Source organism: Cyprinus carpio, chromosome A20, assembly GCF_018340385.1.
Source record: "Cyprinus carpio isolate SPL01 chromosome A20, ASM1834038v1, whole genome shotgun sequence".
Lineage (NCBI taxonomy): Eukaryota > Metazoa > Chordata > Actinopteri > Cypriniformes > Cyprinidae > Cyprinus > Cyprinus carpio.
This window is the reverse complement of record NC_056591.1, coordinates 18,586,596-18,600,937: the sequence shown is the minus strand read 5'-3', so window position 1 is coordinate 18,600,937 and position 14,342 is coordinate 18,586,596. Positions and strand designations below refer to the sequence as shown.

The 14,342-nt window shown below is 36.4% G+C and overlaps 2 protein-coding genes across 2 annotated transcripts in view; one reads left to right on the top strand and one right to left on the bottom strand.

Moving 5' to 3' along the window:
- Positions 1-811: 811 nt before the first annotated feature.
- On the top strand, positions 812-8,497 carry slc25a24 (solute carrier family 25 member 24). The gene is made up of 10 exons (XM_042777957.1): positions 812-1,286; positions 2,462-2,588; positions 2,932-3,019; positions 3,647-3,758; positions 5,263-5,421; positions 5,771-5,923; positions 6,473-6,580; positions 6,793-6,960; positions 7,404-7,554; positions 7,641-8,497. The coding sequence occupies exons 1-10, from the start codon at positions 1,104-1,106 to the stop codon at positions 7,820-7,822; spliced, it is 1,431 nt and encodes a 476-aa protein (XP_042633891.1). The 5' UTR covers positions 812-1,103; the 3' UTR covers positions 7,823-8,497.
- A 725-nt stretch (positions 8,498-9,222) lies between these two features.
- LOC109066150 (myomegalin-like) overlaps positions 9,223-14,342 on the bottom strand; it is a 62,874-nt gene continuing 57,754 nt past the window's right edge. The window contains 5 exon segments of the mRNA XM_042778331.1: positions 9,223-10,707; positions 11,458-11,548; positions 12,529-12,575; positions 12,649-12,787; positions 13,016-13,147. Coding sequence (XP_042634265.1) covers positions 10,517-10,707; positions 11,458-11,548; positions 12,529-12,575; positions 12,649-12,787; positions 13,016-13,147 — 600 coding nt within the window. The 3' untranslated portion in view covers positions 9,223-10,516.

Sequence of the window (14,342 nt, the reverse complement as noted above, 5' to 3'; positions counted from 1 at the left end):
GGGCTATTGTCTAATATATATCCCACATACTTAGTGATATAGAAATTATATTGTAAGAAAAACATCGTTAGAGATTGTTATGAGCACCTTTAAAGGGTTATTGTAACAGCTACACAGTAAAGTATCGTGAATGTTTCAAAAGTGCCTCTCGCCATCAACTAGAAACTCAGGCTAGTGTGTATGCCTCGACTGATATCTGATTCTCTAACATGTACTGCAATTATAATAATTGCTATGCAGTCTTTTGAAGCTATATTTATCCCATTCATATCTGACTACTGTAGTAACTCGCTATATTTAGGGTGACAGGGATTTGTTTCTACAGCTGTGCAACACTAAACTGAATATTCTGTATCATATTAAGACAACTTTTATGGATTGCATATTTTTAGCAGGCAAGCTATAATAATAATAATAATAATGTTATTGGTACAAATAAAATAATAAAACTAAAACAAATATTTTATTGGTAAAAAATAAAATAAAATAAATAATCAAACCTGTTATGAGCCATGACTTTCTGTAAAACTGCTTTGAAACTCTAGTCTATATAAATATATAAGCCTATATAAACAGACTAATAATAATCTATATATCTATCTATCTATCTATCTATCTATCTATCTATCTATCTATCTATCTATCTATCTATCTATCTATCTATCTATCCAAGGGTTGCGAGTAATTAATAGACATTATAGTCCATGGCGCCATGAAAAATGGCAGTGTGTCAAATAAAAAAAATAAATAAATAAAAAAAAAAACACTTCTTGAGCTTGTGTACATTTGGGTGTGTCCGTCTTAAACGAGGGCGAGGAAGCACCGCAGGCAAATACCGTAGTAATGTAAACGTTAGTCCCTCCTTCTCAGCACAGCTCGGACGAAAGTCTACACTTTAAACCTGATACAGAGTTCCAAGCGATAGTGGCAATAAAAGAATGATAACTCTAGTCTAACAAAGCAGGGCAAGACGTTAAGAGAGGGTCTGTTTTCTCCAGTGCCAGGCAACATCTGCAGCTGTTCTTCCGCAGTTTCCCTGCAACCTTTGGATCTCGTGAGCGCGGTAAAAATATCAATAAACACACCGTACGTCGCACTGCATCATGTATCAGCTTATAAGGAAATTCGTGTTCACCGAATCGCATTGTTTGGAGGAGGACAACACGAAAACTTTCGCGGATTTGTTTGAGAAGTTAGACGCTAATAAAGATGGGAAAGTGGATGTGTCCGAGCTCAAGACGGGCCTGGCTGCTATGGGCTTCTCTATGGGGAAAGGAGAAGCGCAGGTAAATCCAGTTCACTGGCTCACTGTGTTTCTATTGTTGACTCTCTTTTGCTGTAGATCTGGGTATTGGGTGTAGTATAAACCGCATAACCCACTAAACCACGTTGACAGGCGGTTGGGTTCCTATATTGTTCGCATGCTGGAGAAATTTACTATGTAAAATCAACCATTTTGTTCGATGTTGTAGATAATAACAAATGCTTCTAAGCTAAACCTTGTAGTAAAATACTTTAAGTAGTAGTTAAAAGATATGATGGAGAAATTATGCATTTAGTGCCAGCCCACAACCTCCTCCTCCTCCTCTTCTTCCTCCTCCTCTAGTAATATTTGATGCTATTTAAGTGCTAGAAGTCACACAACTTCGACTAAGTTACAGTAAATAACAGATCTGCCTCAACATTCCCCCAGCTGTCCTTTCTTTCAGATAGGGTTTTCCAATCACAGATAGGTAATGCCATTTCCTGTCTTACGCAAGGAAGTGCACTTAAAGCAGAAGGGTGGGTGAAGACACTCCTTTACTGCTCATGCTCATATAAAACATACATTCAGGGCTTAAAGTTCTCAGGCACCATTCCTGATTTCAGGCAAAGAGCACTTTTAAATTTATTCAATACATTGTGCACATTTCCTCCCGGACAACTTTTCAGGCCTCAGATCTTTTCTTGCTTTAAGCCCTGTACATTCCATTATCTGATGGCATTCCTTACCCCTGAGATAGATGATATTATCCCACCTCGCCTAAACAAACGAGACTCACTATCAGTTCAAAGACAGAGAGTGTGCCTGCAAACTCATCAGGTGACACAGATACATTATACTGTTTTTCTTGTTTTGTCCATACTGATTTCAGAGAGGAATTTGCTTGTCGAATTGCTTTTTAGATTTGTATTACCTACATTTCTGCGTTGTAGAAGTGTGAATTGCATCTGAATGACAACACAGGGTGGCAGTGTTTCTAAAGCCGACAGTGCTGTCAGAACAAACTAAGCTGGGACTGTTTGAATATGAAATGAGGGCTAAAGGGCTTTTTCTGAAATCTAGCATAAGGTTTAGAAATTATTGTTTGCAGAGAATCTGTGCGATGTGCATAAATATTAATGTTTATGTTTAGGTTCAGTACTCAGTGATGCACATTTACCAGGAACCTCATGGACTGTTTATGTTTCTCTCTTACAGAAAATTTTTGCCTCTGGAGACACTGATAAGGATGAAGGCCTGGACTTTGAGGAGTTTTCAAAGTATCTGAAAGAACACGAGAAAAAACTCAGACTGACCTTCAAGAGTCTGGACAAAAATCAGGATGGTAAGATTGAAGTATACTGTACTGTATGTGTTTTGCTCTCCTTTTTTTCAGGACTAATCCACTAATCCGTTTTAACCATTAGATTCATAGGATCATTTGTACCCTAAAACCTCTTTATGTTAAAGCATCAAGGCATCGTAGACAACAACATGAAACAATGTATATTGTGAAAGGTGCTATATAAATGAGTTTGACCTAAAGTCTTACATCCAGTAATGTAAAGTCTTACTTACATCCACTAATCATGCTAATTTAGAGTCAAACTGAAACACTTGTCATTGCACCTTCTGCTTTTGTTGATCACCAAATAAACATTTATTAACAACATTAATTGCATATGCAGGTAGGATCGATGCCAGAGAGATCCAGCAATCATTTAAAGACTTGGGCTTAAACTTGACAGATCGAGATGCAGAGAAGATCCTCCACAGGTACTTCTAAGGCCTGCTCACACCAAGAATTAAATGAATGAAGTCTATTCAGACCATGATCAAAACCCATCCAAGTCTTAATTTCATGTATAGCAAAGCAGCCTATAACTGACTGGACAATAAAGGTTACACTCACTTAAATGCAAAATATAATACACCTGATACTAATTTCACTTGCTTTAATGTAATGATAAAGTCATAGTGTTAACTTGTAAATAGGCCTTTAATCATTTATGCACATTTGTGTTGTCCGTGATTAGTGAAGTACACAACATGCTTGTATAAAGTCTTTGCTTGTAAAATACTCACAGTTAATCGAATTAGTTCGCTGATAAAGTATTGCAGAGAAAGGCAGAGTTTCTTGGAAAATTCTGTGGTTATCATGCAGGAAATGATTAGTAGTTGTTTGAAATGGGATAGAAGTGTCTCAGCAATAGGCTTAGTATTTTTATATATAATTACATACATGTATACAAATATTACATAAAGAAAAAACATTTAATATAGCCTTTCCGGTTCAGTTGACAATTTCATGAGATTCACCCAGTAGGCTCTAGGATAACTTTCACATAGGACATTGTAATCCAGATTCACATGTCTTCTCTAATTTGACCCTTTGTCCTCCAGTATTGATGCAGATGGAACTATGACTGTGGATTGGAATGAATGGAGGGAGCATTTCCTCTTCAACCCAGCAGATGACCTTCAGGAAATCATACGCTACTGGAAACACTCAACTGTAAGTTCCACACAATCATTATATCACATATTGCATACATTTCCATCTGATTTGAATCAGGTATCAGTTACAATGATTACTAGATGCTATGATGACGGCACTGCTTAGTGTAGTCAAACGGTCACATGTCATCGGCCCAGGCAGTTGTCTAGTCAACCACACAGTTCGGTAGCCCTGTAATCAGCTTGGCCAGCCATTTATATCCCTCTGTCAGTGGGGAGTATTGGGGGATCATGGGAAAAGTGTTGAGACGGGAAGGATAACTCATTAAGTGTCAAAAGTTAATGAATGTTACACAAATATTTGTTCAGAGTGCAAGTATTAGGTAAAACTCATCATAAATACGACTTTATTACCTCTAACACAAACCAAAGCCCTATTTTTATTATTTACAATTTAAATAATACAATGTTTGTGGTTGTCCGCTTCTTTTATCTAAAATCTTTTCAGGTTAACTTCAAGTTTTAGACTTAAAATAAGCCAGTCACTTGGTGATTTTCAGATTTTTTTGAGCAGTGCAAGTTCGGCTTGAGTCATCTCAGCCAATTGCAGCGAAGCTAATTTAAGACTGTCCTGTACTGGGATTAGCCCTGAATGCGCTCGTCATCTGACTGCTGCACTGATGGGCAAAGATGAAGAAGTGATATTGTGAGGAGAGCAGGTGAAGCAGTAGGTCTTCATTGCAGTTGTCAGCGTCCACGGCTGGTGTCAGACGGGCTGGCAGCACAGTATCAGAATGGCTTTGCTGCAGGAGCACGAGAGAGAATGGCTCATCATTGATTTTGAGGATGAAGAGGCCGTATATGTGATGGATGTAGATATGGTAGGTCCTCTGATCTGTGTTATTTCATAGAGGCCAAAGCTTTTTTGGCCCAGTGAGCTTTAGCCCCTTCTTATGATATACAGATAGAAAGTAAAAGTATAAAAATAAAAAGTGGTAGAAATTCTCTCTGCTATTAAGTTATATTTCATTTATAAACAGCTGAACTTCTAATTCAAATGACTCACAGTAAATGATGACAGAATATTCATATTTGGGTGGTGTGTCTCTTTAATAAAATGCGGTGTGAGTCTGTGATGCAGTTACATAAGATGACAGTGTTGATGACATTAGATTACACTAACTTGGATTAGAAGCAAGGTTGTAATTAATTGTCCTTTACGAAAGATAAATCTTCAGGGAGTCAGTAGCTGTGCAGTTTGAAAGGTTAAAGGTCACAGTTGGACATGCAATGATGCCAGTGTATCTCCTACTTACTACTGCAGCTTTCACACAGAAACTGTTATGTTTCATGCCTGATGTTTGCCTGTCTCATATTTGCATATTATTTTCATATTTCAATCCAACACTAAGACAAAGAACCTTTTTTCTCAGAGTTCAAATATTGGTTTGAGCCCTAAAAATATGTAATTTATTTGTCATTACGTATGGTTTAGTGTGGTTTAGGAAGTTCCTCTGTATTATACTCGGTTAGTAACTAACTTTACGTCTGTTGTGTGCTAGGTGTTGGATATAGGTGACAGTCTGACTATTCCAGATGAGTTCACTGAGGAGGAAAAGACAACAGGCATCTGGTGGAAGCAGCTTGTTGCTGGGGGCATGGCAGGGGCCGTCTCTCGAACAGGAACCGCCCCCTTGGACAGAATGAAAGTCTTCATGCAGGTGCGGCTAAACCCAAATTTACATTTTTATCTAAAAAAAAAAAAAAAATTTCCTTATCAATATTTATGTTGTAAAATATTTACTCATCCATAAAACAAGATACATTTACTTAAGAATAAAATTGTGTAATAAAAAATATTTTTATGTAGTTACATTTTTTTTTTAATGTAGTTTTATTGGAAAACAAGACAAAACACTTATAAAGAAAATGATTTTGCTGAAATAGTTGCTTCAATAATTTATGATCAGTTGAAATTTGAATCGGGTGATAAATATTATAATGTATTTCATGTAATTAACTTAATATCTCCTTGAATGGCATAATGACAGTAAATCTATACTTTTATAGGTTCATTCCTCAAAATCCAACAAAATCAGTCTGGTGGACGGGTTCAAGCAGATGATTAAAGAAGGGGGCGTGGCCTCTCTGTGGCGGGGTAATGGAGTCAATGTTATAAAAATCGCCCCAGAAACTGCAATCAAGTTCATGGCATATGAGCAGGTGAGAAAATAGAGAGAGAATATTTCTAGCTTTCATCTTAAATATCTAGTCTGATATGATCAATGTGACACTGAGAAACCCACGTTACCAAGAAACCCACAAACTCTCAAAACCACTTCCGCTTTTGTATTTTTCTTTGCCACAATCTTCCTTTTTATCTTTGAGCTATTATTTTTCCTGGTGAAGCAAAAATAAGCAAAAAACGGATCATATTGGTTGAAATGTCAGTTACTAAATATGCAATTGTAGATTATGGATCTGTTTTACTAAATAACGACATGGCTGTGATTACGAAAGCCAGTTGCTCAAGTGACATTGCTTAAGTGTCTTACACAAGCAGCGTGTCAATGAGAGCTATTTTAACAGCAGTCATTCACAAAACCCTGGACTAGTAATCCGGCGTGGAGGACAGAGGATAATTGCAAGGGAGAAGATTGCATTTCCCTTACCTAATGAAAAGAGTGAAATCTGAAATCTCAGTTTTGTTTGGATAAGCTTTTACGTGTTAAATCAGTCTTGCCTAATGTGTTTTGTGTTGTACTTTAACAGTATAAGAAGCTGCTGGCCAAAGACGGTGGGAAAATCCAGTCACACGAGAGGTTCATGGCTGGCTCTCTAGCCGGTGCGACCGCTCAAACAGCCATCTATCCCATGGAGGTTAGAAATGAGACCCTTGGAGATTGATTATTCTCTATGATGTGTTTTGAAGACCGACTAGAATTTTGATTTTGTAGATGTCTATGTGATTTGATATATTATGCTCCAACATTGCCCTTTTAAAATGAACTGTAGCCCTCAGTGGCAATATGACACGTGGTGGACATTTTAAGGTAAATGATTATGATAGTAATTCGTCATTTTTATTGTAGGTAATGAAGACAAGACTTACTCTGAGGAAGACTGGCCAGTATTCTGGGATGTTTGACTGTGCCAAGAAGATTCTGAAGAAGGAGGGAGTGAAGGCCTTTTATAAAGGCTATGTGCCCAATATCCTGGGAATTATTCCGTATGCTGGAATAGATTTAGCAGTGTATGAGGTGAGTACAAACTCTGGAACACTGAAATACCTCAAGATTATATTGTTAGACTATATACCCAGTTTCTGAATATTATATCAGCTTCATATTTTCAGACTAGGTGTTGCACCTCTAGGCATTTTTCAAGTATTTCAGGTCTGTGACCTACTTAAAAATGTAGCAGATGCTTGCATATTTATGTGCAAGAAACATTTATAAAAGATTTTTTAAAGAAAATGTATTGGAATCATACTTTGCATTTCTTATAAATCAATATTTCTCAGATTTTTTTTTTATTTTATTAATCTGAAGTGCAAAAACACAATTTTTAGGCATGTTTTCTGTGATTATTAATAAAATGGGCAATCCTTGCAGTTGTTTCCCTCATTGATGGGTGGTCGAAACGAAACATGAATAAATGTAATTTTGACTCTCTCTCTCTCTCTCTCTCTCTCTCTCTCCAGACCCTGAAGAATGCCTGGTTGTCTCGCTATGCTAAAGACACTGCTAATCCAGGAATTCTGGTTCTTCTCGGCTGTGGGACCATTTCTAGCACATGTGGCCAGCTGGCCAGTTACCCTCTCGCCCTGGTCCGCACACGCATGCAGGCCCAGGGTAAATATTGAGACCAGAATATGCACACTAGGATATGTCAGTTTTGCACTGCGATTTGCCTAACATTTTCCTTTTAATCTCCCCAGCATCTATGGAGGGATCGGAGCAGGTATCCATGTCCAAGTTAGTGAAGAAGATCATGCAGAAAGAGGGCTTTTTCGGGCTTTACCGTGGGATCCTGCCCAACTTCATGAAAGTGATCCCAGCTGTCAGCATCAGCTATGTTGTGTATGAGTACATGAGGTCCGGATTAGGCATCTCAAAATGATCAATGTCTTGCATTTTTATACATGCACAAAATTTGTACCACCTCTCTTTGAAAACACCCTCCATGATGGGACAAATATATAAATATATCACCTCTGGGAAAAAGCCATGATGGTATCTTGCATTGAGGCTGGGGCCCAACCTAATTCATGTTTACATATATAATTGTACTTGGATATGTAATTAATAAATTTCTAAAATATTCTATATTCGTCCCTGACCACATCACTGAAGCCATTGTGAGCCACTGCACTATAATGTTTTACAGTATCAGTCTCAGTTTTACAGATAGATTGATAGACATGGAAATCTGCCTTTTTGCATAAAGTAATTATACCTAAATATACAGAGTATAATTTTTTAAGTGAATTAGGTTGGTTAGGTTGGGCCTTAGTCAAGTCTTTACATGCTGCAGTCAGTACTGTTTGTATATGTTCTGTGAAAAATGCTAAATACACACACTAAAACAAGGTTCAGAGAAACGATGCAAAATGGGATCCCATATTCTGACATAAAGAGCAAAATGTGCCTTATATCATTTGTTCGATCTCTGTGTGGGTTCCTTTCCATCTCTACTATACATTGGATAATTGAATTTGAACTTATGTTGCCTTTATCCCCAACGTTTGCTTATTTTAGAAACTCTTGTTTATATTAAAGGTTGTATTTTAATACAGTGTGTTGTGATGTCTCATTGCAAGTTTGCTTAAGAAATTAATACTTTTATTTAGCAAGGATCCATTAAATTGATCAAAAGTGAGCTGTAAATCCCTTGTAACAGCATGTAGCAAATAACAAAAAGATTAAAGACTTTGGAATAGTTAACTGAACTGGCTTATTCAACTCTGACGCAAAAGCTGGATTTCTCAGTGCATGTTGATTGCGGTCAGATTCAATTAAACTTACGAAGCAGCAAGCTGTTCTAAATAACTACTAAAGTACATTGTACTGGACAATACAGAGTATGCTTTTTGAAAAAAAGCTTTTGAGAATGTTGTGATGTGCATGGTGTATTAAGCATGACATAAGACTTAATGTAGAGTAAGTGTATTGTGCCATCTGTTGGTATAAGATGTATTATGAAGACCAATGTGTTGGAGAAAATATCTTAAATATAAAATCCAACAATTGGGACATTTGTATGAAGAGATGAAAACATTATTTTAGATTTTTGTGCCATTAAGACATAAACATTGTTAATATAATTAAGAAACAGAGACAAAAATACACAATGAAACGTGTATAATTCCCTTTTTATTAAATTGTCACTTTTTGTTTTGAGTTTCCTCCTTTTCCCCTGACATAGAAACATACATTACCCATTAACAACCCTCACTCAGTTTACATTAATTTAAAAAGGGAATTTAACAAATAAAACATTGCAACCAAAACAATAAACAAAACAAATTAAATTCCAAAATTACAAACCTCTGAGAAATTTTTGATTGTCATAGAAGAATGAGTGCAAGGTTGACTTGAAATGACCCGTGGCTCTCTTTTGTCATCATAACATATGCATGCCTGACCTAATGACAGCAGCAAACAGGTGTCTCCTAAACAAATACATAATATACAAAGCAAACAAAATGGCACCAGATAATTACACATATACAGCAGAAAATCCAGGACTTCTTGCACTATTGTGGAATACTGAAATACTGCAAATGACAGTGTAATTCATGTGGTTCATGCAAGAGCAACAGGCTTTCAAACCCACATACAGTTAAAACATTAAAGTTATGCACATGTGTAGCATTAGGACCAATGTCTCACAATCTACAATTTGCAACATTGTCTGCAGTGTCTAACAAGATAATTATTTAACCCAATAATGTTAACTCAGAAACTTGAGATAATGTTTAGAGTGTTTTTTATCTCATGGGAACAGTTTACAGACATTGCAAGCCTATAAAAAACAAAACAGTAACAAAAAAATTAAAATTGAAACAAAACAAAAATAAACAAAAACAAAATAAAATAGATAAAAAATAAAAAACAAAAAGTGAAAAAAAAGGTCCATCAGGAAGAGCTGATACAGCAAATAGTAATATAAAACACTTTTTTTTTAAATATATTTTTTGGACCAAAACTAAATAGTAATTAAAAATACTCTTCAGTACAGGAAAATTATAAAACAGGAAAATGTTAAATAAAAACAGTAAAAAGAAACAAACAAAAAAATAATAAAAGAACGAAAATAAAGAGAAAAAAGGAAATTAAACTGTACTACAGGTTTAATAGAACAAAACAGCAGATGGTTAGTTCATTAAAAGCAATAGACTCAAACTTTGGCAATAACACAAAACAAACATGTCTCTTATATTCCGATGTCAAGACTACAGCAGCAGGCTTATTGAAAAATTATTGCACCATCAGTCTTCAGTTCGTCCTTGGGGTGACTTTCATTTACAGTGTAGCAGGTCTGGCTGGTAGCACAGTAGTATTATAATTGCACATTAATTGTGTTGCTGGTTCATTATAAACCCTAACACCAAACACAAACCCATGAGATGTTACTTTGGTTGGAGACATGATAGCTAATCCAAACATCTATAATACTAATCTAATCCAATGGAACTTTTTGGTGGTTCTTATATAATAAATAAGGCTTACTGATAGATCTAGAATGATAGATCTACACATGATCCAGGACACTGAATGCATTGTAGGGTAAATTAATATGACTCTGATTCACTCAGAAAGAGGGAGAGACAGCAGCACTCCGTCTGGAGTCTGTTCTGCAGGACACCTGGAAGAGGCGCTGTCTGTCACGCCCCTGTGCCAGCCATGAAGCTGTCACTGATTTGTGCTGATCCTGAGCCTGAGGGGTCACGAAATTCCAACCAAGAGAGGAGGCATGTTGGAGGGAGGCTCCTGAGACCTCACCTAAACAAAGAGTGACAGCAAGAGCCATTAGATAAGAAGCTTACAATCACTAATTCTTAACTGTCCCATTAGAGTACATGCTTCTGAGGAGGAACTGGAATTTGTAATACTGAAAGTGTTCTGTTAATGAGATACAGGCTCTATTCATACTGCAGGTGAAATCTTTTACATTCTATTCAAAGTGCAAGTTATACTACGGTTGAAAAGTTTGGGTTCTGTACAATTTTTTTAAAGAAATGCTTTTATTTAGCAAGGACACGTTAAACTGATCAAAAGTCACAGTAAAGACATTTATAATATCACAAAAGATTTCTATTTCAAATGTTTCTTTTAATTTTTGGTTCATTATAAAAGATTTGTATCACAGTTTTCACAAAAATATGAAATATGTTTTCAACATTAATAATAAAAAGAAATGTTTCAGCATATTTGAATGATGTCTGGAGTATCATGTGACATGAATTAACGAATGAAGTAACGGCTGCTAAATTTATTTTTTTCCTATTATAGGAATAAATTACATATATATTAGTTATAAAATATATTCAATTTATATATATATATTAAAAAAATTAAAAATCAAATTAAAATAGAAAATAATTATTACAGTTTTTACTGTATGAAAAAGAAGGTGGATGACACTTCATGCTGATGGTCAGACGTCTGGTTACGTGAGATTAGGTCAGGCATGCATGTGTTGCTAGATAAACACATACACACTAACACACACGTGTACCCAGAGCGCAGTACCTCTATCAGACCAGGAAGGAGTGGATGAGACCGAATAGAAGGATGAAGGGAGAGGGGTGCAGCCTAGAGAGGCAATCTTGAGTTCATTCTTCTGGAATAACTCAGAAGACATAGAAATACACAGGAGAAGGAAAATAACCCGGTGAGAAAGAACCGGAGATAAAGCCTTTAATCGTCTGATGGATTCCTTTGGGTTTCCCTTGACGCAAAAGTCTATTCAGCTAAAAACTATTCTGAGACACTGAAAAGCCATTTGGACTACACATATTTAGATGTGCAACCAGGAAAACTTGTTTTACACATAGAAACATGCTTATAGGGGTGGGCAATATTGCAAAAATAATTCTTTGTCAAGTTTCATATCACAATGTTTTCAGATTTAAAAACAAAGCCTTACAAGGTAAGATTCTTTGTCAAGTTGATTTTACTATTTTGCGAGTTGTCTGAGCAGTACAACCAAACTAGTTTCCTATTTTAAAAACAAAGCCTTACAAGGTAAGAAAATATAAAATAATAAAGAATGGCAGGCATTTAGGCCAAAGTGGATGAAGATAAAAATCATTATTTTATCTTTGTTATTAGAAAAACAAAGATACACATTACAAATATACATTATAAGCTATACAAATAAAAAAAAACGGTGCTTTATTTTTCAAGCACAGTAGGTGTATTTAACAATAGCATTCAAGAACAATGAATTAAAAAAAAATAAAACAACATACACACATTACTGCATAAAAAGTGCATACACCACTTATTGTAACAGCAAGGCTTTAAAGCACATGCAAATAACGTACTTTTGTGATTGCTAATAAGTGCAGTGTCCAGTGAGTGTAACTCTACCGCTGAGTTAACATTTGATGTGAATGTATTTCGCGCTGTATTATCGTGATGGAGGCGCTAGATCTGTAACTGATAGAATATGAGCTGTAGCACAATACTATGATATTTCTTCAAAAGCAGATCATGGAGACATGTTAATCGTCCACGATCAAAAATCGTGATATTGCACACCCCTACATGCTTAAGGTTGTAAAAGAAATGCATGTATGAATGATAGAAAAGACTCACCTCTAGATTTGAGCGAGCTTGTTTCAACACATCTCGTGTTCTTGACACTGGATACAAATAAAATAAAGTGAAGAGAAGAACAATAAACATAAACAAAGAAGAGAGAAGAGATTAACTCACATTGATTGACGATGAATTGCTCCATGCTGTCTTTAGTGCGACTGGAGGTCCTCAGATTCTCCATCGTGTCCCTGAGAAGCTGCTCTTGATCAGACAACTTGCGCCTCAGAGTGAAAACCTCTTTTCTCAAAGACTGCTCCTACACATTCACATACACAAAGAACCCTTTAGGATTACACCAATAACAGACAATAAAAAACAATTCTCATAAAAATATTAATGCAATACCTGGATTCCTTTGCTGTCACTGTCAGTGTGAATTTCTCTAACAGGTGCATGTAAAAGTCTCAAAGGAGCACAAAAGTGGGTACTGGTTCCGAGAAATATTGTAATATGTGAATTGTTTACTCTCTAAGTGCCCTCTGACCTTTTTGAGCTGCTGGGCCGAGGTCTCAGTGCTGGGCAGAGACGCCCTCCAAAATATTTTTAAGAGAGAGCTTGTCTCATCCAGAATCTGCTTCAGTGTCTTAGTGCTGGTGTGCAAGTTCCTCATATAACCCTGTAGAGAGAAACCGCGTGTGAATGACATTTCATTTGGAATATTCAAACTTTTCACAAATTCATTAAAACAATACACAGCAAAAAATTACATTAAAAATAATCACAAAGAAAAATATAAAAAACATACACATAAAAACTATAACAAAAAAATAATAAAAAAATATTTAATTAATATTTTTAAATCAAAAAATAAAAAAAAAAATGTGTTAATTTGTATGATTAATTATTTTCTAAATATGTAAAAATAACATATTTGAGCTCATGGGCCATGTCAATCTGACTATATATGGACAGATAATATAAACTCAATTCTAAAACAGACAGTAGGTCAGTGATGTGTTTATGTTTGAATATATGGAGCAATGTTTCTAATATATGGAAATAAAATGAACTTCACCACTACATTACTAATTCAAGGGGGTTTTCTCAGCTAATTCTGCAGTGATGATATGTGCCAGGGATTCCTAAACTTTTTTATCAGCCAAACCCCTTTTGACTTCAAATATTTACTTAAAATACTCCCTGAGATTAATATTTCAATAATTTATAAATGTTTTCACATTTCCATGATTAACTCTCACAAAACATCAAATCAAATAAGTTTTCATTTAAATAATTTTTTTTTTTTTATATTTTTTATATTTATGTAATTTCCCTGATGTATGCAGTTAATTAATTTTATTTTATTAATCATCAATTTAATTCCATTTGTAAGTGACGATCAGCTGCCTCCTCCCTGATAATCACCGGCACCCCGTCCTAAATCGCCGCCCTTCACCAGGCTCCCGATAGGAGTGGGTGTGTGAGAGAGGAGGGGCGCTGGACGAGTCAGGGCTGGCGGCGTGTGATGGGGCACACCTGAAGGAAATGGAAGCCTCATCACCGCCGCTGTTTAAAAGCCCAACGCGCCTCTCCTCGGGAGACTCTCTTTCCCCGTGCATGCACATTTGTCCTCGTGGGTCCAGGAAGGGTGCGTTTTCTCACTCCCGCGCCACCAGAGACGTGAGCTGCCGGACCCGGATTCCTCGAAACCGCATCAGTCTAAACCCGTCGGGCCAGGATGCCGGGCCGTACCATAAAATACAAGCGCCGCGGCCAGCGAGGATTTCAAGCCGCTAGAAAAGCCGCCGCCCCTAAAAGAGGGAGCGCGTGCGTGCGGCCGCGGACTCCGCCCCTTACATGGACCCTTCCTC